At 33.3% G+C, this 22,826-nt stretch overlaps 1 protein-coding gene across 2 annotated transcripts; it reads right to left on the reverse strand.

The window, feature by feature from the left end:
• Positions 1-4,166: 4,166 nt before the first annotated feature.
• On the reverse strand, positions 4,167-16,685 carry LOC142179366 (uncharacterized). 2 transcript variants are annotated; one of them, XM_075249094.1, is made up of 10 exons: positions 16,457-16,685; positions 12,821-12,985; positions 7,928-8,108; positions 7,338-7,394; positions 7,173-7,243; positions 6,342-6,420; positions 5,963-6,022; positions 5,559-5,659; positions 5,401-5,461; positions 4,167-4,834 (listed from the first exon to the last, which is right to left on the reverse strand). In XM_075249094.1, exons 1-10 carry the CDS (start codon positions 16,588-16,590, stop codon positions 4,439-4,441), a joined length of 1,305 nt encoding a protein of 434 aa, XP_075105195.1. In that variant the 5' UTR covers positions 16,591-16,685; the 3' UTR covers positions 4,167-4,438. The 2 variants fall into 2 exon arrangements, with proteins under 2 accessions (XP_075105195.1, XP_075105196.1); XM_075249095.1 differs by having other exon boundaries at positions 12,821-12,980; positions 16,457-16,595.
• Between the last annotated feature and the right edge of the window lie 6,141 nt (positions 16,686-22,826).

The following is a 22,826-nucleotide window of genomic DNA, read 5'->3' on the forward strand; positions in this document are numbered from 1 at the left end:
TCTAGTTGGACAAGGTTTAGGAACCTTTCTTTCTCTTAGGCCAAATTCATCGCATTTTTTAAAATATTCTTTAAGTCTACTTCTATGGTTTGAATAAAAAGCCAGTGAAGAGCCATTTTAACCTTTTTAATTTCAACATTTAAAATTCTCATAGCGTCACCCACAATTAAATGGTAAATATGACAAATACATCTAACATGAAAAATATTACTAAATGCAGGATTTAGTGTAGTGGTAAGCAAGGCTACAACATTAGTATTACTAGTAGCATTATCCATAGAAATTAATATTATTTTATCACTAACGCAAAAATATCTACAAATATCCGTAATCGCGCTAGAAATAAATTGTCTTGTGTGACGTGAATTAATTATTCTATAAGCAATAATGCGCTTTTGCATTATCCAATCCCCATCAATCCAATGACTGGTAAAGTAAGATAATCATAGTCATTACCACTTCTACCAATATCAGTAGTAATAACAACACGACAATTAATATGAGTAAATAAATAGCGCAAATATTGTTCATATTTCTGCTTATATTTATAAATATCGCTCTTTACAGTTGTGCGAGGCCATCCTTTATAAATAGGATTAAAAACTCTTCTAATATAATGCACAAAGTGAGGGTTAGAAGGAAAACTATAAGGTAAGCACATAAAAGTAACCATTTTTGCCATTTTTTCCTTATCTTTTCTTGGGTCATAATATAAAATACCACTAGTAACAATGTTAATTCCCGGTTGAAATTGATTTGACCCGATACTAGGGTCAGGCTGACTAGGTAGACTTGTCCCCCCGGCCGCAGCTTTCATTTGATAATATTTAACTTTATCTTGAGGGTGTATCATTATGTGTCTCCTCAAACTCCCCCCTCCCCGCGAGTAACATAGTTAAAAGCTAACTCTTTGCCACAAGTTTTACATTTAGCTTTATTTTTTTCTCTTATTTGAATAAAAAATGGCCAAACAAGAGATGTTTTGGCCCGTTTAGAAGTTTGTCTAGAAAAAGTAGGGGTAGTAAGAAGGGTCAGACGGGGCATCATTTGGATTAGTTTGGTTAACTTCAGCAACAGGATTAGTGGGTGTATCATCATCCGGTTGCGTTTCATCCAAATCTATTTCATGCTCATCTTCTTCATCAATAGTTGGATTACCATAAAGAGAATTCATATATTCATGATTTAAGTGTTCACCACCTCCAACATTATGCATATATTGACTCTCAGTAAATTGTAATAAAATATTATCACTATCAAGAATAGGAGCAGGTGGAGGGCGATTATGAGGTTTGGGTAAGGGAGCTCGGGGAATTAGAGGAGGAATAGATTGACCACTAGATTCACCACTCCTGGATTTTCCCTTATTTTTACTAAATATTTTTTTTAAGGAATAGGACATCTTAATTATAATTATACAAAGTAAATAAAACAAACAAAACTATAATATTAAAACTAAAGAGTTGGAACGAGTTTATCGAATTGACGAACAACTTGTTAAAAACCTAATTATCATTGAAGACTTGCAGACTTGAACACTTCAATTCACCAACTTCACAATTTTTCACACAAATTGCAACAATAATGTAACCAATTATAGAAGAAAATTATAGAGAGATTGATGATTTTGTGAGAAAAATGAAAGAATGAGGGGTATTTATAGTTGAAAATAGAGAAAATGTGTAATTATAAAAAGTTTGGGATTAAAACAAAGGTTGGGGGGAGGGGGGAGGGGGAGGGGAGGGGGGGTTAAACGGCTATTTTACAAAGCCCAAACTGCTATTTTTGCAGGCCAACGACCATATTTAAAAAAAATAGTCGTTGGGCCCGTTTGAGCCTGTTTAGGACTGGTTGAACCGACCCACTTAGCACCAGGTCCCGGGCCCAAACGGGCTTCATAACAGAACCGGCCCACTTAGCAGGCCCACCTCTCCTGGTCCCGGGCTTAAACGGTTAGGCCCGTTTAGGCCCACATACCCATATAGGCTCGCGAGCCTGGGTCGGGCCTAACCGGCCCACATGCTAGCCTTAATTATACTGGAGTTCCAGCAAAGTATACTGAAACTCCATTATATTATACTCGAGCCAGCAAAGTATACCGGTCAGCATAATATACTGGAAGTTCATACACAGGTGTACTGAACTCCAGTATATTATGCTGGATCGGTCGCTGTTGCAGCAAAATAGTGGCTATTTTTCAATGACTTGATAAACGTCGACTATTTTTCAATAACCAATCCGAAAACTGGCTAGCCCGGACTATTTTGACAATTTTTTGAGATTAATGCAACATCGTTTGTACTTTGCACCGGGTAAATTATAATTCAGATGCTGATTTTATAACGAATTTGATCCGGTCTGTCACATGCTAAAAAAAAATGAACTCCATCCCTCCACCCATTTATTTAAACGATTATCTAATTAGAGAAACTAACTCCATCTCTTTACCCATCTATTTAAACGATTATCTAATTAGTTTTTAACGTACGCGAATTGCACGGGTACCTTATTTATATGAGCATTTTCAAATCGCATAAATATTATATTAAAATTATGTTTGAATTATAATTAAGAGTTTAAGCACCTGAAATTGATGAATAAAATAATTGATATGAGTAAAATAATTAATTAGAATAATTTGTTCGTTTCAATAATTTTGATAATAACAACAAAAACTCAATAATTTATTTAAATAAGAATGAAAGAAAATAAATACTTTAAAGGATATATTCTATGCATGTAATATAAAAAAATAATTATTTAAAATAAAAACATATTTATAACATACATTATATATACTTGAAAACTTTGGTCAATTATTTTTGTTCAAACATTATATATACTTGAAAACTATTTTTTCCTCTGTTTACTTTACCAATAAATTTATTTATTCTATAGGCAAGTCCATAATATATAGATACAGTAAAAAGAAAAAAGTCATAATATATAAAAGATTTAAAGGATCAAAAAAAGATAAATTTTGATAATTTAGATGGTAAAATAGATATTTGGCAATCAAAAGATTTACAAAAGGGGAAATGGCCAAATACATCCCTCTACTTTCGGATATTGTCTACATTGAACTTCTGTTATTCTATCCGTCCAAATTTACCTCTAGCGTTATACTATCCGGCCAAACTTACCCTACCATCTACAAACTTTTTAAACTTACCCCTTGATCTGTTAGGTAATCCAAAATCTCCCAATTTTCTTTTATTTAAATCACTTGTTGTTCTTCTTGCTCCACTATTTTCAGAAATTACTATTGATTAGACTATATAAATTATTCATTTATACTTTTAGTTACTATTGCACCCACTTCTCTTCTTGTGATAATGAGTTTGGAATTGGTTTAAAATTTTATTTATATTTCAACCATATACCCACAGTAGAATTTATGGGGTCTATTTATTGTGTATTATATGCAGTTGCTCATCATGTATGTACATGTATATATTCGAATATATATTTATTTTGTTGTTGTCTAATTAGTATAGAGTTTGATCAACTAACTTAAGAGTGCACAATGGGTAGACATTTGATTAAAGTAAAGTTGAATTCGACAATGTAAAGTCTTCAAGGAACTTCAACTTCTATCCTTAATACTTGCAACGTCCAACCTTTGGTGCAACGAATTCATTAAAGTTGGGGTGTTGTAAATACTTTTGGAATTTAGACAAGCTACATAATTTAGATTTTTCAATTTACTATACTTTTTTTACTAACCATTGAATTATTTTAATATTTCTCTTTTTTTCCGATTAAGAAAGCAGGTAAATGCCAACTATTTCGAAAATACTGGATCAAGAAGAAGAATAAATGACTTAATTAAAATGATTTGAGAGATTCTAGGTCACCTGACGGACTGAGGGGTAATTTTTAAAAGTCTACTGATGACACGTATAAATTTGGCCAGATAGTATAACAGTAGGGGCAAATTTGGCCGAATAGCATAACGAAGGTTAGATGCAGACAATATTTGAAAGTAGATGGGCAAATTTGGACATTTTCCCTTCACAAAATCTAGTTAAGTAACCTTATGAGTTCTATAGAAATAGTTGTATGACTTTTCTCTTACAAACAAAAGAAACATAACTTTACTTGATTATTTCGAATATATGAAATATACCAGAACTAATGCAAAGGCATGCAATAAAAACAAGTTACAAAGAGGGTGAATAATTTGTTAATAATAGTAGCCACCATTGAAACAATGATGACAACATCAGTATAACAAATTGTGAATAAAGTAGAAAAACTACATCACAAGAAGGCAAAATTCAATTTCTTGCAGCATTAGAACTGTCTATGATCTTTAGCTGGAAGGCCACTTTGCTCACCGTTGGTAGCAAATTCAACTCCCGGGTAATTCGGAGATCTAGAAATACTCCGATAACCTCCCACCAGCACAGATATCGGATAACTTTGCCTACCAAGATCATTTTTTCTTATTTACTTTCTTGTCGTTCCTCCCTCTCTTTCTAAACTCTCGATTTTCTGAAGGGTACTGCTTCTTGATTAATAGATTACACATTGCAGTTTTCACTGCTTCTGCAGCTGTCGCTAATGCATCTTTCTCAATCGACGAACTGCCCTGCAACGTTTGAAGGAGTTGTTCACCACCTCGTATATCTTTATCTTCTAAGACACGCATCTCGTGCTCAACAGAGTCCTGGTTGCTCTCACAGAAACCATCAACAACCTTCACACGAGCCAAAGGTGCTGAATCAGAAGCACATAGAGTCGAAGCACCCATGACCATCCATAATTGATTCGACGAGTAGGCAGCTGCTATGCTTGTGGGAATAAAAGTCTCCCCAGGAACTGGAACCACCTGAAAATTACATTCAAGGGCAAAGGTTAAACATACAAATGGTTCATATACGAATTCAATCTCAGTTTTCTTCAGCATTAAATATAAAGTAGGGAAAAGGATCAAATCTTCCCTGTACTATGCGAAATCGAGCAACTTTGCCTCTGTCAAACTTTTGGTCTAATATTACCCCCATCGTTAGGAAAAACCATTTTAGCCTTGACCCCTAATGGAGCTCCAACATGAGGGTGGTTTTAAACCATAATCAAAAGTTGAGGGGTAAATTTGGACTTCTTTTCTTGAAGAATTTGGACACATGCACCAATTTCACGTTGGAGTCTCACATAATGGCACGGGCAAATACAAGACAATTTGCTATCCTCAAGGGTATGAATGGACCAAAAATGCAACTGAGGGAATCTCATTGAACAATTTCGGATAGTATAGGGGCAAATTTGGACCTTTTTCCTTTTAATATAACATTGACATGCAGCAGCATATAGCATTTTCACTTGCTGGTCGTTGTAACTTTGAATGGGACACAATCTAATCAGATTTCCATAATCTGAGAGAGTGAAGGAACTTACCCTTGCAAAATGGAGAGATCTAGCTGAAAGGTTGCAACTCAAAAGCATCACTCCTGCCAAGCTACAATGCGAAGAAAAGAAGTATCACAATTCAAGAACAAATTGACCGAGTCCTATACGGATGAAAAAGTGTCATGGTGAAATAACAAGAGGCTTGCCTCTGAATGGCCACGGCAATTAATGATCCACCACGAGTGGCACAGAGATCGGTGACAGCCAGCAAGCTGTCATCTACTCCTTTTGACTGTGAGAGTCCTGTCTTCACAATCATAGAGGAAATTAAGCACCAAGCTGAACATGAAACCTTACAGTTTCACATTTCACCACCAAAACGGTAGAGGAAGAAAGGAAATGGAGAAAAAAGGCAGGTCACTTGACATCCTACTTCACGGTCATCGCTGCTTTGAGGGATTGAAAATTACTCAAATCATGTCTCTAAAAACCATGGTTCACCATTTCTACTTTCTATGAAATAGATTCGACCAGCCAAATGTGTAATGTGATGGAGAGAGGAAACTAAAATAAATCAATCAAATATCTCAGGCCAAAAAAATGAAGCTACCTCCGGCCCAATATGACAGGTATCAAGAAGAGAACCACAAGTGAAGTCCCATAGGCGTACCTGAAAAAGAAAAAAGAGCATAGATTGCATGATACTCCTTATACATTATGGTTCAAGGTAGATAAAAAATAATATGAAGTTACATGCTCATATAATTCTTTTAAGGTATTTGTTTAGTAACTAATTTCATTTTTAGTTTACGTCACTAAATCTGTTTTGCCTCCTAGCTGCTAAGTCATGGGCTTGTGCTGAACAGAGAAAATCAATAGCCAAATGCTGAGGGTGACATTTGTTATCTTTTCAAAATGGGGTCTTAAAGGCGCAAAAGCATGATTTAAGTAGAGTAAGAAAAAATTATTCATTTAAGGAATTTACTCACAGTTGAATCACCACCTCCAGAAAGTAAATACCGCTGCTGGGAATCCTTGCTGCAAATGAAGGCAAGGCAAGAAACGAACCTGACAATTGAGACATAACAAATGAGCCCATGGCCATCATAACCAACTACGAAAAATATAGTAAAATGGAAACAAAAAGAGATACAGATAACACCAACAAGCATTACATACTCGCCTTTTAAGGCCTTGAACTAGCTTACATAATTGGCAAAAAAAATTCTTATTTGCAACACATACCAAAAACACCTATATCTTTGCCAAGTTTAGCTGAGGTAGTTTTTGAAAACAATAATACATGAGATTACAAATCTTAATCCATCAATTTCTTCTTAAGATCAGAGATCTATGCACTGATCTTTGAAGAAAATCTGGAATACTTAGTAAAACTTGAACCAGCTTAATCAATGTCAACGATGTGCTTTATTAAATGCAATCATTGATAGTGCATGCAACACTTTACCAACAGCAGCTACCAAACGTATAAAAGGAGAAGAAATTCGGCAAGTACACATAAAAATGCTCAATTAACTCACTGTTAGGCATGGTACAGATATTCCAGAAGTACTATGATGGAGGACAAGAAAATTGACAACCTAAATCATCTTGGTCCAAATGTTTTCTATCATTTCTTTTGGGGTCAAGAATCCTGGTCAAATGTCAAGATTGGTTTTTCTCAATAATGGCGAGAAACTGCCAGTAGATTTTAAGAATTTTAGCAATGTAACCGACATTTTTCAGGAAAGACTGTTCTACATCAGCTTGATTATCATACTGAGGGTGTTAGGACCACCAGAGTTTCAAGAAATTCTTACTCGGCATGGCCAAGACAAAAGCTCTGAATCTCATGAGCTCCATCTGATGGTTTTTCCGGGAACACAGAGACCTGTCATTATGACCCATAAGAAATTTTTGATGTTAGCAGGAGAACATCAAGATATCTTACTGTGATTCATGATTAGTAGGAAGCATGACATTACTCGGATTTTGAAGTCCCGATCTGCACTAATAATGTATCGTCCGTCAGGTGAAAACTCCTACACGATGAAAATTCACTTTGAGAAAAACAAACTAGCTTTTGAAACTAGAGGCCTTGACTATGGGATCAAATATAGTTTGATACAGTAAAGTGCGATATGATATGTGGTTTACTAGGAATAAGCTGAACATAATCTGATATAAGGTAATCATAGACAATAAGAGTATCATGGTCTAGTCATCAGAGTGGATAATGATTATACTTGACCACCAGAATGGAGAAAGCTTATAAAAATGCAAAAGATATGCATCGAGACAGGTAATAAGTCTTTACCCAAATATTTGGGTAAAAAGTAAAGACATAAATACAATTGCAAGAACAGTGCGTATGAAAACACAATTTCCATGGAAAACTGCTTACAGCGTCATAAGACCACTCATGAGTATCAAAACAATAGCTGAGAAAATCACTAACCCTCATATATATAGGGTAAAAAAAAATTACCAATCAAAAAGAAAAGATATAGAGTAAAAAGTAGATGCATAGAAAACTAAAGCAATTTATGTGAAAAGGAAAAGAAAAGAAAAATACCAGGCTAGTAATGATGCTGCAGTAGTGGGCAAGAATTGGGACTGCCTTCTTATTGGGCAAGCTTTGATTTTCATGAAAAGCTTCTATTTCAACTGCATATATTACACCAAATTTATCCGCGAAAGATACAAAACGACCATCATTACTAACAGCAACAGCACTAACTCTCTTCTCGGATGACCTATTAAAACCAGAACAATTAGATAAACTTCAACTGCTAATGACGAAAATCCAAAACAAATAAAAAAAGAAAAAGGGGGAAAGAAAAATAACAACTTTCTGCAGTGGATAGTTCCATTAAAAAAATCTGAAGTGAATAGTTCAACCAATAATTATCAAGGGAAAAAAATTTATGTCCTTCCTTAATTTCAATTCATGTGTCTTACTTTCCTTTTTAATTTGTTCCAAAAACGAATGCCACTTTCTATATTTAAAAACTCTTTCCCAACATCCCACATGGCATATTTAAGACCACAAGATTTAAATGACATTTTGGAACATTATACACATTTTTAGTTTAAAACCACAAGATTCAAAAGTCTCTCAACTTATCCCCCCCAAAAAAAAAGATTCAAAAGTCTCTCTTAATTTCTTAAACTATGTATCCAGTCAAACTAAGAGACATAAAACAAAACGAATAGAGTATTAAACAGACATCCGCTTATAAGAAGATTTACTGATGTAGAAAATTCAGAAGAATTTATTTGTTTCACAGTAACATGTAAAATGATACTGGTCACTATGCATGTGTGTTGCACATGTACTTCAGATGATTTTGGAGAGCATATCATTGGAAATTGTCTTATGAAAGTTGTATCAAAATCTAATACTAAATTCAAAATGTCAGACATTATTTGAAGTAATAAATTTGAAAAAAAAATATTTGGTTAATTATTATTGCGATATAGTTTTTAATGAAAAATCTTCCTTTTGCTTTGTTCTCTTCCCTTCTTTTTTTGGGAAACATAGCTTGGATGATTTTCCACGGATTATTATAGCTTTAAGTGATGACAAAGGCAAATATTTAAGCTAGCACCGGATAAAAGTATACCAAACAATACTTGGCGGAATCCTAAGCTTATATGCATAGTTCGAAAGCCCTCATAAAAAAGAAGTTATAGTTCTTTTACCTAATTCAAATAAGGAACGAATTTACATAAGTAAAATCTCACTCCATTTTAAATTCTTAAATATTAGGAGTTCCTACTCAATTTAAATAAGAAGATATTTAGTAACCAAAACTTTAGTTAATCTCAAAGTCCTAAATATTAGAAAAATAATATGCAAGCGAAATCTATTTTTACAGAGTAAAAAGGTCAATGAACATTTCGTGTTGGTATAATAAAAGCATGAAACACAATTGTGTAAAAAGGTCATTTTCTTATTTTTCTAATATTTAGAACTTTGAGGTTAATTAAAATTTTGATTATTAAATTTTTCCTTATTGGAACTGTATATGTATGAACTCCTAATATTTAGGAATTTAAAATCAACTAAGATTTTGCTTATATAAATATTTTCCTTATTTGAATTGTGTAAAGTAGCTATAACTCATGCCTTATTTGTGCTTTTGGACTATGTATATAGGGTTAGGATCGCATCCAATACTATTTGGTTCAATTTTCTCCGGTGCTAGCTTAGATCTCTACCTTATGTCATCACTTAAGCTATAATACAACAGCAACTACCCAGTAAAATCCCACAAAGTGGGGTCTGGAGAGGGTAATGTGTACGCAGACCTTACCCCTACCGCGATAGGGCAGAGAGGCTGTTTCCGATAGACCCTCGGCTCAGAAAGACGGAAATAAAAGACAAGAAAAGACAATTCATTAGTAACTCCGGTAGAAACCGTAATAGTAACAGAAGCATAACAACAAAAAGATGAATGACATGCAATAACAGTAACCAGAATCTAAGGCTCGGGGCTAAGATAAACAGCAAGGATAGTGTGGATTACTTAAGCTATAATAAGGAGTGAAAAATCATTCATTCTAGATGTGTTCCAAAGGAGAGAAAGAAGTCAAAAGGAAAAACAAAAAAATTATAAATCTCGAAATATTAATCACTATTTATTAGAATCAAAATCTAAAATGACTCATTTACATCCATTAATCTGAAGTTCAGAATTTATATTTCTTCAAAGTAAAATCCATAGGACATACGGATGAACTATTGGCACTGATGAGTACATGAATTTTGTAATTTTATATTTTGGAGTGCATTTGTGAAGTTTCTAATTTATGTAGATATTTATATTGCAACGTTCACCGTGAAAATACCAAATTTTGCTTTGCCCAAGGATAGCAGCTATGGTAAAATTGTTGTCCTAGATAAACTTCATATCCTAATGACGAAAATCTAAAACAAACAAAAAGAGAGAAACGGGGAAAGAAAAAGAAAAAATTTCAGCAAGGGATAGTTTCATCAAATAATTTGTCGTAGATAGTCCAACCAATAATTATCAAGAAAATAAAAAATGTACATCCTCCGTTAGTTTCAATTCATGTGTTTTACTTTACTTTTTGATCTGGTTAAAAAAGAATGCCACTTTCTATATTTAGTAACTCTTTTCCAACATCTCACATGGCATTTCAAGACCACTAGATTTAAAGTATACACATCTTTAATTTAAGACCACAAGATTCGAAAGTCTCTCTTACTTTTATAAACTCTGCGTCCAATCAAACTAAGACACATAAAATAAAATGTAGGGAGTATTAAATAGACATCCACTTCTACAAAAGATTTTTTGATGTGGAAAATTCAGAAGAAACACTATTATTTGTTCACAATAGCATGACACTAGTCATTATGCATGCGTGTTGCACATTATTCCAAGTATTGAAGAGCATATCATTGCAAAATATCTTATGAAAGTTGTTGTATCAATAATCTAATATTGAATTCAAAATGATTGGATATTATTTAAAGTTATAAATTTGAATGGAAAAAAAACAGTTTTTAGTTGACTATTATTGTGATGTTAGTTTTTTTTTTAAAAAAAAATCTTCCTCGTGTTAACTTTCTCAAAAAAAAAAAATCTTCCTTTTGCTTTGTTCTCTTCCCTTTTTTTGGAACATGTCTTGTATGATTTTTTCATCCATTATTATAGCTTAAGTGATGATAGCGCAGAGATTTAACCTAGCACCAGCTTATTCTGTAACAGATTTTCAACCTCCCTTCAAGAAGTAATAGCAATTTTCGGAGAAAAGTGTACCAAACAATACTTGGTGGAATCTTATCTCATATCCATAGTTTGAAAGAGCTCATAGGGAAGGAGATATAATTAATTTATACAATTCAAATACGGAATGAATTTATATAAATAAAATCTTAATCGTCTTTAAATTCCTAAAATATTAGGAGTTCCTACATAGTTCAAATAAGGAAAATTTTAATAATCAAAACTTTAGAGCCCGTTTGGCTTAGCTGATTTAGAGTAGCTGATAAGCATTAGGTGCTGAAAAGCATTTTTAAGTACTGAAGCTGATTTAAAAAATAAGCAGTTACGTGTTTGGATAAAAGTGCTAAAATTAATAATAAACAGCTAAAGAATTGGGTATACGAAGAGTTTTGTTTTAAAAAAAAGTATTTTAGGGATAGAATAGTAAATATTTTGGTCAAACCTAAAGTGCTTATAAGCTGAAATTTGATAAGTTGGGGGAGACCAACTTATGGCTTTTGGCTTATTTTTGGCTTATAAGCACTTAACTTATAAGCACTTTTAATTTTACCAAACGCGTAGATAAGCCAAAAATTGCTTATAAGCCAGTTTGACCAGCTTATAAGCTTAGTCAAACACCCTCTTAATTAATTTCGAAGTCCTAAATATTAGGAAAATAATTAAATAACAATTTTTGGGCAATGTAAAATCTATTTTTGAAAAGTAAAAAGGTCTATCAACATTTTTGTGCAGGTATAATAAAAGCACGAAACTCAACATGAAATATTAGTCGACCTTTTTACCTTTTAAAAATAAATTTTATATCGGACAGAGTTGTCATTAATTATTTTCTAATATTTAAAACTTTGAGATTAACTAAAGTTTTGGCTATTAAATCTTTCCTTATTTGAACTATACATGTATGAACTTCTAATATTTAAGAGTTTAAATCGAGTAAGATTTTACTTATATAAATCCTTTCCTTATTTGAATTGTGTAAAATAACTATAACTTCTTCCTTACGAGTGCTTTTGAACTATGCACATGGGGTTAGGATTGCATCCAACATTATTTGGTCCAGTTTTCTCCGGTCCTAGCTTAGGTCTCTGCCGTATGTCATCACTTAAGCTATATGAATTCAATATTAGTTATCGGTATTAACAATTTTCATAAGATATTTTTCAAATGATATACTCTTCAAAATTACATGAAATACATGTACATGGCACATGCATAATGACTAGTAATAGTATAGATAAGAACACTTAATCATCAAATCAAAAAGTTGAAATGCTAATTAGATCAATTAACATGCTTTGTCGCCAACTAACCATGGAATTAATTCTCTTTTTATTTCATTTCTTCTTAGAAGGGAAGCCTTGACGTAACTGGTAAAGTTGTTGTCATGTGACCAGGAGGTCACGGGTTCAAGCCGTAGAAACAACCTCTTAAAAAAATACAGGGTAGCGTACAATAGACCCTTGTAACCGGCCCTTCCCCGGACCCCGCGCATAGCGGAAGCTTAGTGCAAAGGACTACCCTTTCTTTTATTTAATTTCCTCTTAATTAGGATAGCTATGAAGGATATATTTTCTGCCAAATCTTTTAAACTAATGTAAGCAAATTGATAACTTTTTTCCGGACTGCACCTAATGTTAACTTAAAAGCTTAAAATTGCACTGTGTTAAAGTACACTTTAGCAAAGCAGAACTTGAACATCAGATACTTACACCGAACTTATACAGCACCAAGAATCAGTCAACCAAATCTTAACAAGTTTGTCATCTCCAGCAGATACAAAGAGCTTGCCTTCAGCACCATACCGAATTGCTCTTATTGAATCCTTATGCATATGCACCCCTGAATCATCCACCAATGAAACCGAACAACCTTCTCTGCATCAAATTACAGAGTTTAATATATAACCAAGTTGTAAACCGCAAATTTTTGTTTTTTTAAAGTAGCATAAATCTATAACAAAAAACGGATAACAGAATCTCAATTCAGTGTCATTAGGACAAAAAAAGTCTCTGTTACTGTTGTTACACTTCCCTCTAATTTTCTTACAGAAATAAACTATTTACCAGTATTACAGCGACATGGGTCTGAAATAAGTCAAACCTATATAAAGGATTACTTCCATTAAGGAATAGATGATAGTACAATTCTGCTTTACATGTCATTATAAAGAACCTTTTATTGTAGAAAAATCTAATCTTTATCGAAAAGTTACATTAAAATCTTTAGAAAAACCTTTTTTGGAAAAATGCATGAAAACACCCTTAATTTTTGTATGACCGAGAAAAAAGTTGTTTCAGCTTCGAAACTCTGTCCACCCTTCTTCACTAAAAAATCAGACTTTGTGCAACAGCGAAGTCTCCAAACAAAGTCTAAGAGAAAAGAGAGCACAGATATGAGTGGCAAAATATCTATGATTGAATTCAAAAATGCATAGGCCTCGGGCAATTTTCCCAAGACAAAACAACTGAAATAAAGGTTCAAATTTAGACAAATACCGATCAAACAAAAGGTGGTAACTATAGTAGACTTTTCGTAACTCGTGACGTGGGCCTACAACACATTCGTGCTGCATAAAAAAACTTCTTTTTTCTTTCTTAAATCTCTATGAAAAAAAGACAAAAACTTGCTCAGTTTAGAAGTATTTCAATATATTTAAGGGAACAATGAGACAAGGACGAAGATATATTTTTGATAATTGCTCAATAACAACAACAAACCCAGTGTAATCCCCACAAGTGGGGTTTGGGCAGGGTTGTGTGTACACAGATCTTACCCCTACCTTGGGAAGGGAAGGTAGAGAAGCTGTTTCCGGTAGACCCTTGGCAATTGCGTTCTCTCTCTCTCTCTCTCTCTCTCTCCCTCGGCAATTGCTCTCGCTCTCTCTCAATCTATATATACTTACTAGTCTCTCGGCACGTGCGTTGCACATGTGTATTCGGTCTTTAGAAGAGTAAAACTTTAAATAATATAAATATTCTATTAAAATTTGTGTTTGGTCCATAGAATAAAAGTGAAGACAAAAGTGTAAGTACAAAAATGATAATTGTCGATTCTACTTAGCCAACTCAATAAAGGAAAAAATTCTACCTTAGAAGTCAATCATTTCAGTCAATATATTCAAAACTTAAATTTTGTTCAAGTTTTATTTTTATTACCATTTTACAACTTTTCATGTTTACTTTTTAGTTTTAGCAATAACGCATAACGGTATAATGATTTAAAAGATTTTTTATTTTATTTAGAAATCTACTCATTTTTTATTCTAAAATACACAAACAGAGTCAGGTAACTGAGAGAAGTTGTTTTTTTCCTTCAGGCGAGCAAAAAGTAAAATTTTCTATTTCTTTACTCTATAGAAAATAATATGATAGCTTGCTAATCAAATTACTTTTTAATTATATATCTAATTATTTTTGTGGTTTTCTTAGTTAAGGATTATCGCATACTCCATTCCTAGATTTCGGTCCAACTATACACGTTCTTGAACTTTATGCTCCCTCCGTCCAAGTTTATGTGAAAGGTGTTCAAATTTCGAGAATCAAACAAATTATTCTTTGTTTAGATATTTTTAATTATTAATTATTATGATTATAGTATTTTTTGCGTAGTTTTTATATATGTATATTTTATTTCGAAAAACTAAAAAAATTTATGTCGAAATACATGGTCAAATTTAAGAAGTTTGAATCTCGGAAACCAAAAAGTATCACATAAATCGGGACAAAGGGAATAATTACTAAAACTCTGCTACGATAAAAATAATCTGATGGTATACTACATACTATCAAGGTGCTTGATTTTGTCGTCACTCTTGAAAATCATGAGAGTTGGACATATTTTTTAAAAAAATTGTAACTTTTTTATTACCTTTTTCTAGTTTTATATTTTCATTCCTAACATATTTTATACCAAATGATAATTTTGACCTCTCCTTCTTATACATGAACAAATGAATGGAAAAAAACTATATGAAGATCAAACTCATCTCTCTTTTTTAATCTCCAAAATAGACCAAAGGAAAGAAACTAAACCAAAAACTTATTACGGTAGTAATATATGAATTCTAAATAGAACCAACATATGACAGGAAAGAAAAACCATAATCATACTTCAGTGGATACTAAGTAATGAAAATTCGTTTATTTGTCACACATGAAAATTAGTCGATAACAAAAAACAATACAATTTTATTGACATGCAAAAAAAAAAAAGATTTTGAATCCTTGTGTCTTTGTCAGCCACAAACAACGTTAAGATTATCCAACAAATCATTAAACCACAACATAAATAGCAAGTATAAGAGGTAAAACAAAAAAAATCATGTCAAGGAGGAATTAAAAAAAAATAAGTTTCATTTTTTCCATACTTACCAAGAGTCTTAACACATATGGTTCAAGTGTTGTTGTTGCTAATGTTGGTGTTTTCAAAATAAATGTGGTACGTCGTTTTTGTTGGTAGTTTGGTGTTATCAAATAAATATTTTTATGAACATATGGTAGAAAGGTATCAGAAGAATGAAAAGTCACAATATGTTTATTAAGCTTTGGGAAGTAACAATTTATTTCTTTACATTTGGGAACTCATGATTTGTTACTTTTAGCTTTGTAATTTGAATGGTTGTGACTATTAATGGCTGTTTGTAATTTGCTATATATACTGGATGACTGTCATAAATGTCAGAGATGCAGTGATTGAAAATATTGAGAAATTGTAGGTGTGCATCTGAAGGGGAGCCTTGGCATAACTGGTAAAGTTGTTGCCATGTAACCAGGAGGTCACGGGTTCGAGCCGTGGAAACAGCCTCTTGCAAAAATGCACGGTAAGGCTGCATACGATACACCCTTGTGGTCCGGCCCTTCCCCGGACCCCGCGCATAGAGGGAGCTTAATGCACCGGGCTGCCCTTTGTAGGTGTGCATCTGGTCACATAGATAGATAGATAGAATATTCTACCATACAACAACAACAACAACATACCAGTGTGATCCTATAAGTGGGGTATGGGGAGGATAGTGTGCACGCAAACCTTACCCCTATCTCATTGTGAGTTAGATTATGTCTGAACAAATTATCATGGAAAACAGAAAGTGTAACGATTCTCAGCACACACTGACTAATAATTATAGATGAAGCTTTCTATATTTGGATTAATTAAATTTTTAATTAATTCATTTTAAAACCACAAGTTCCAATAGTTTTCCTTATATTAAACTTTGTACCCAGTGAAATTATGCGCATAAATACGAACAAGTACTACGTTTGAGAAAATTGTCATAAGAATTAGTGAGAAATAATTATTTTCTTCGCACATACTTGAATTAAAATTATAGTAAAAATGACGCTTACTGAAGATTAAAGACACGGAGATTTGAACCAACGGCGACAGCAACTGATTGATGAGTTGGGTGAACTGCAATTAAAGCTGGAGCAACCTCGGATTCACGGTTCTGTTCACAATCATCCATGTTGGTTTCCTCCATTGTTGTTGAGAACAGTAAAAACCTTCGTTTTTCTCCCTAGGGTTTAAGGCTGTAGGTTTTACAATTTTAGCAGAGACGATTCTGTCAGTTAAGTCCGTTATTTTGGACGGCCCATTTTGGCAGTGATGTATCTAGAACTTGCGGCCCATGTTGACTTCTTTTTAAAAAATAATTTAAAAAGAAAAAATTTATATTACGGTGTTAAAAGAGAATGGGGAAAGCCTAAAAACTGTTATGAATAGTTTGTACATTGGATGCTACATTAGAGGGAGAAATTTAAAAATAGTCAGATTTACAACTGGTCATTCAAAAATAGCCCAGTTTCAAAAGTGATCAAAATTTAGCCATTTTTCATGTAAAGATAAATCTGAGCGAAAACACTGTTCAAAACCCGAAAAATACGCATGTATATTATATTGGAGTTCCAGCATAAGTATGCTTGAACTCCAGCATATTATACGGGAGTTCCAGCATAAGTACACTAGAACTCCAGCATAATATACTGGAGTTCCAGCAAGTATAAATGTCCAGTATAATATACTGGAGTTTGGAGCACCGGTGCTCCAGTCTCCGTATATTATACAGGAGTCAACAAAGCATACCGGTCCAGCATAATATGTTGGAGTATGTACACAGATGCACCGAACTCCCGTATATTATGCGGGACCGGTCTCTGTTGCAGCAAAATAGTGATTATTTTTCATTGACTTCGTAAACAGTGACTATTTTTGAATGACCAGTCCGAAAACTGGCTATACCGTGCTATTTTAACTACATTGAATGTCCATATTGTGAATAACTTAAAGATTAAATCTCCTACTTTATGTCCATCATCTTTACTTTTTATGCCTATAAAAGGCCATGTAATTGCAATGGAAAGATATACCAAAGTGAAAGAAGAAAACACTTCTCCCTTCTTTCTATCTCTCTTATTTACATTTTACTGCATTGCTTTTATTTTATAACAGTTTATCAGCACGAAGCTCTAATTTTATTCTTAACTCCCGCTAAGTTGAGCCATATTTTTATTAAGGTATGTATCATTATAATCATTTTATTTATGGCAGTACATATCATATGCTCATTGTTTGCAGATTACTTGTGCGCTTGGGCATCTTAAATAGTTTAAGTACATTGCAGTGATAAAATAACTATTTCCTTCCGTGCTCAACTCTTAGAGGACCTCAAAGTCATCAAACTAGCTATGCACTAATGTCATACTTATAATATTCATGGACTCCCTGGATCAAAACATATCTTTAAGGCATTTTGAAGAACTGTGAGAAATGAATTGACAAGCAATAATTTTATAGTTTAATTACTTTATATTTATTGGAACATATAAATAATGTTAGTCATGTTCAATTCTATTAACACATATATATCAATAATATAAAGTGAAATGAAACAAGTATGTAATTTCTACTTTATGGCAAGAATAAAATGAAATAGTAGATTGTTAACATGATATAGCTCTATTTTCATTTCTTTTACTTTAATCGTTTTGTTTTCATTAATTGTTTATTATTATAATTATTTCTCTAACGTATTCATTTTTTATGATAGTTTTCACTATGTCAAATTTATCAAAACTTGAATTTGTGGCACTTGACATCACCGGGAGGAACTATTTATCATGGGTCCTTGATGCTGAAATTTACCTTGACGCTAAAGGTCTTGGAAATACTATTATACAAGGAAATGAAGCATCAAATCAGGATAAAGCGAAGGCCATGATTTTCCTTCGTCATCATCTACATGAAGGGTTAAAAACTGAATATTTAACCGTAAAAGATCCACTTGAATTATGGATTAATTTGAAGGATCAGTATGACCACCTAAAACTTACGGTATTACTGAAAGCTCGGTATGAGTGGATACATTTAAGGTTGCAAGACTTTAAAACCGTAAGTGAGTATAATTCTGCTATCTTTAAAGTAAGTTCTCTATTAAAATTATGTGGAGACACTATCACAGATGAGGACTTATTGGAAAAAATATTTTCTACTTTTCACGCTTCAAATGTGGTGCTACAATAATAATACAGTGAAAAAGGTTTTAAGAAATATTCTGAGTTAATCACATGCCTACTTGTGGCAGAGCAGAATAATACTCTATTAATGAAAAATCATGAAGCCCGTCCCACTGGGTCAGCTCCATTTCCGGAAGTGAATGCTGTAGCAGCATATGACAAGTTTGAAAGAAAATAAAATAATTATCGTGGTCGTGGACATGGTCGTAAATGTGGACGTGGCAGGGGGCGAAACAATTATCGTCATTATGGTGGAAATAAATTGGAGAACAATAAGGGTTCTCAAATTAATCATTCAAAAGGTAAAACTAGTATGTGTCACCGATGTTGTATGAGAGGTCATTGGGCACGCATTTGTCGTACGCCAGAACATTTTGTCAAACTTTATCAAGCCTCCCTCAGGAAAAAAGAAAATAATGTGGAGGCACACTTGACCTTTCAAAATAATGATGATGAAGCATGTCCCTCAAACAAATATGATTCTAAGGCACATCTTGCATATAAAGATGATGATTTTGAAGGCCTAACAAATATTACTCATTTAGAAGTTGGAGACTTCTTTGAGGATATTGACTGAAGAACTAATCATCTTACTGGGCATTGAAGCTATAAAAGTTGTTATTTTTATGTTTGCAACTAGTTTATTTTTCTTGAGTGTATTTTCCTAATGCATCACGTGTTGCTAGTTTCTACATTCCTAATGTATTTCTTAATGTTTTTTTTCTGCTTGTCTTTCATATTTCTTATGATGTATTATTTGTCTTTTTTTTATGAAGAATATGAAAATTCACCAGTCTTTAATTGGACTCAAGATTAATAAAGATGATATATGTCTTCTGGATAGTGCTACAACACACACTATTTTAAAAGATAAGAGATATTTCTCTTATTTGGTAATGGAAGAAGCGAATGTTAATACAATATCCGGTAGTACAAGATTAATTGAAGGTTCTGGAAGAGCTAATTTATTACTACCAGGAGGAACAAATTTGGCTATTGATGAAGCACTATATTGTAGTAAATCTCAAAGAAACTTATTAAGTTTCAAAGATATTCACCAAAATGACTATCATATTGAGACTACAAATGATGAAAAGATTGAATATCTTTATATTACTACAATAATGTCCGGTAAGAAATATGTGCTTGAAATGTTACCTGCTCTTTCCTCTGGCTTATACTACACAAGTATTAGCAGGATTGAAACACATGCCGTAGTAAACGAGAAGTTTACTAATCAAGATAATTTTATTATTTGGCATGACCGGTTGGGCCATCCTGGTTCTAATATGATGCGTAAAATAATTGAGAATTCACATGAACATGCAATGAAGAATCAGAAGATTCTTCAATTTAAGAAATTCTCTTGTGCTGCATGTTCTCAAGGAAAATTAATTATTAGACCATCAACTATTAAAGTTAGGATGGAATCCCCTACATTTTTGGAACGTATACAGGGTGATATATGTGGGCCCATTCACCCTCCATGTGGACCATTCAAATATTATATGGTTTTGGTAGATGCATCTACAAGATGGTCACATGTGTGCTTACTATCAACTCGCAATATGACATTTGCGAGATTGTTGGCTCAAATAATAAAGCTAAGAGCACAATTTCCAGATTATGCAATTAAGATAATTCGTCTTGATAATGTTGGTGAGTTTGCATCCCAAGCCTTTAATGATTATTGTATTTCAACTGGGATAACAATTGAGCATCTTGTTGCTCGTGTTCATACATAAAATGGTCTACCAGAATCATTGATCAAATACCTCCAATTAATTGTTAGACCAATGCTTATGGGAACAAAACTTCCCATTTTAGTATGGGGTCATGCTATTTGCACGCAGCAGCACTTGTGCGGATAAGGCCCACAAGTTATCATAAAGTCTCCCCATTGCAATTGGCTTTTAGTCAGGAGCCAAATATTTCCCATCTTAGGATCTTTGGTTGTGCGATATATATTCCAATTGCTCCACCACAACGCACAAAGATGAGTCCTCAAAGAAGGTTGAGGATATATGTTGGATATGAATCTCCTTCTATTATAAAATATCTAGAGCCGATGACTGGAGATTTATTTACGGCAAGATTTTCTGATTGCCATTTTGATGAATCAGTATATCCAACATTAGGGGGAGAAAATAAGCAGCTGAAAAATAAGATAGATTGGAATTCATTATCACTGTCTCATTTAGATCCTCGAACAAATCAATGTGAATAAGAGATTCAAAAGATTATTCATCTACAAAATATTGCAAATCAATTGCCAGATGCATTCACTGACCTACCAAGGGTGACTAAGTCACATATTCTAGCTACTAATGCTCCAATTCGAGTTGATATCCCGGCAGGACAATTAATTAAAGCAAATGAGTCTAAGCCATGCTTGAAACATGGTAGACCAATCAGTTCTAAAGATAAAAATCCTCGAAGAAGAAAAGGAGCAAGTGATCAAAGTGAACATAACACAGAGGTAGTGGCTCAAGAAGAGCCCCAAGATGTAACAAATGATAAGACCTTAGGGGAGGTCTAGGTACCTAAAAATAATGAGAATGAAGAGATATCAATAAGTTACGTCTCAACCGGGAAAAGATGGAACCGAAATAATATTGTTATAGATAATATTTTTGCTTATAATGTTGTTGTTGAAATAATGCAACAAGATGGGGATCTTAAACCAAAATCTGTCAATGAATGTAGACAGAGAAATGATTGGTCAAAATGGAAAGACGTTATCTAGTCAGAGTTAACTTCACTTGGAAAACGTGAAGTCTTCGGACCATAGTTCGAACACCTGAAGGCATAAAGCCAGTAGAGTATAAATGAATTTTTGTGCGAAAACGAAATGATAAAAATGAAGTCGTTAGATATAAAGCGCGACTTGTGGCACAAGGGTTTTCCCAAAAGCCTAAAATTGATTATATGGAGACATATTCTCCTGTAGTGGATGCTATCACTTTCAGGTATCTCATAAATATGGCAGTGTAAGAAAAATATGATATGCATCTAATGTATGTTGTTACAGCCTATTTGTATGGATCATTAGACAACGAAATTTTTATGAAAGTACCTGAGGGATTTAAAGTGTCAGAAGCATATAAAAGTTTTCGAGAAACTTGTTCAATAAAGCTTCAAAAATCTTTATATGGATTGAAACAATCAGGTCGTATATGGTATAATCGCCCGAGTGAATACCTGTTGAAAGAAGGGTACAAGAATGATCCAATTTGTCCTTGTGTCTTTATAAAAAGGTCTGGATCTGAATTTGTTATAATCGCCGTGTATGTTGATGATTTAAATATCATTGGAACTCCTTGCGAGCTTCCAAAAACAGTAGACTGTTTGAAGAAAGAATTTGAAATGAAAGATCTTGGAAAGACAAAATTTTGTCTTGGTCTACAAATTGAGAATATGAAAGATGGAATATTTGTCCATCAATCAACATACACCGAAAAGATTTTAAAGCGATTCTATATGGATAAAACACATCCATTGAGTACCCCGATGGTTGTGAGATCACTTGATATAAAGAAAGATCCATTCCGACCTCACGAAAATGATGAAGAGCTTCTTGGTGCTGAAGTACCATATCTTAGTGCAATTGGGGCATTAATGTATCTTGCCAATAATTCCCGATCAGATATAGCTTTCTCAGTAAGCTTATTGGCAAGATTTAGTTCTTCGCCAACACAAAGACACTGGAATGATATTAAACATATATTCAGATACCTTTAAGGGACCATTGATATGGGTTTATTTTATTCAAATGAATCCAAGCCATCATTGATTGGTTATGCAGATGCAGGATATTTGTTTGATCCACACAAAGGTCGATCTCAGACAGGCTATTTATTTACAAGTGGAGGTACAACCATATCGTGGCGTTCGACAAAACAAACTATGGTTGCTAATTCTTCAAATCATGCAGAGATAATACCCATTCACGAAGCAAGTCGAGAATACATTTGGTTGAGATCTATAACTCAACACATTCAGCAAACATATGGTCTTTCTTCGAAAGAGAATATTCCAACAATATTGTATGAAGACAATGTTGCATGCACTCAATTGAAAGGAGGATATATCAAAGGAGATAGAACAAAACACATTTCACCGAAATTCTTTTTCACTCATGATCTTCAGAAGAATGGTGAAATAAATATACAACAAGTTCGTTCAAGTGATAACTTGGCTGATC

The sequence above is a fragment of the Nicotiana tabacum genome, chromosome 3 (genome assembly GCF_000715075.1).
Source record: "Nicotiana tabacum cultivar K326 chromosome 3, ASM71507v2, whole genome shotgun sequence".
NCBI lineage: Eukaryota > Viridiplantae > Streptophyta > Magnoliopsida > Solanales > Solanaceae > Nicotiana > Nicotiana tabacum.

Bases quoted from the DNA above. Each gene is read 5' to 3' on its own strand.
- LOC142179366 (XM_075249094.1), bottom strand. From the start codon at position 16,590: ATGGAGGAAACCAACATGGATGATTGTGAACAGAACCGTGAATCCGAG. The intron at 6,421-7,172 runs GTAAGAATTTCT...CTCAATTGTCAG, and splicing joins TTTTGTCTTGGCCATGCCGA to GTTCGTTTCTTGCCTTGCCT. The intron at 5,462-5,558 runs GCAAGCCTCTTG...TTCGCATTGTAG, and splicing joins ATTGCCGTGGCCATTCAGAG to CTTGGCAGGAGTGATGCTTT.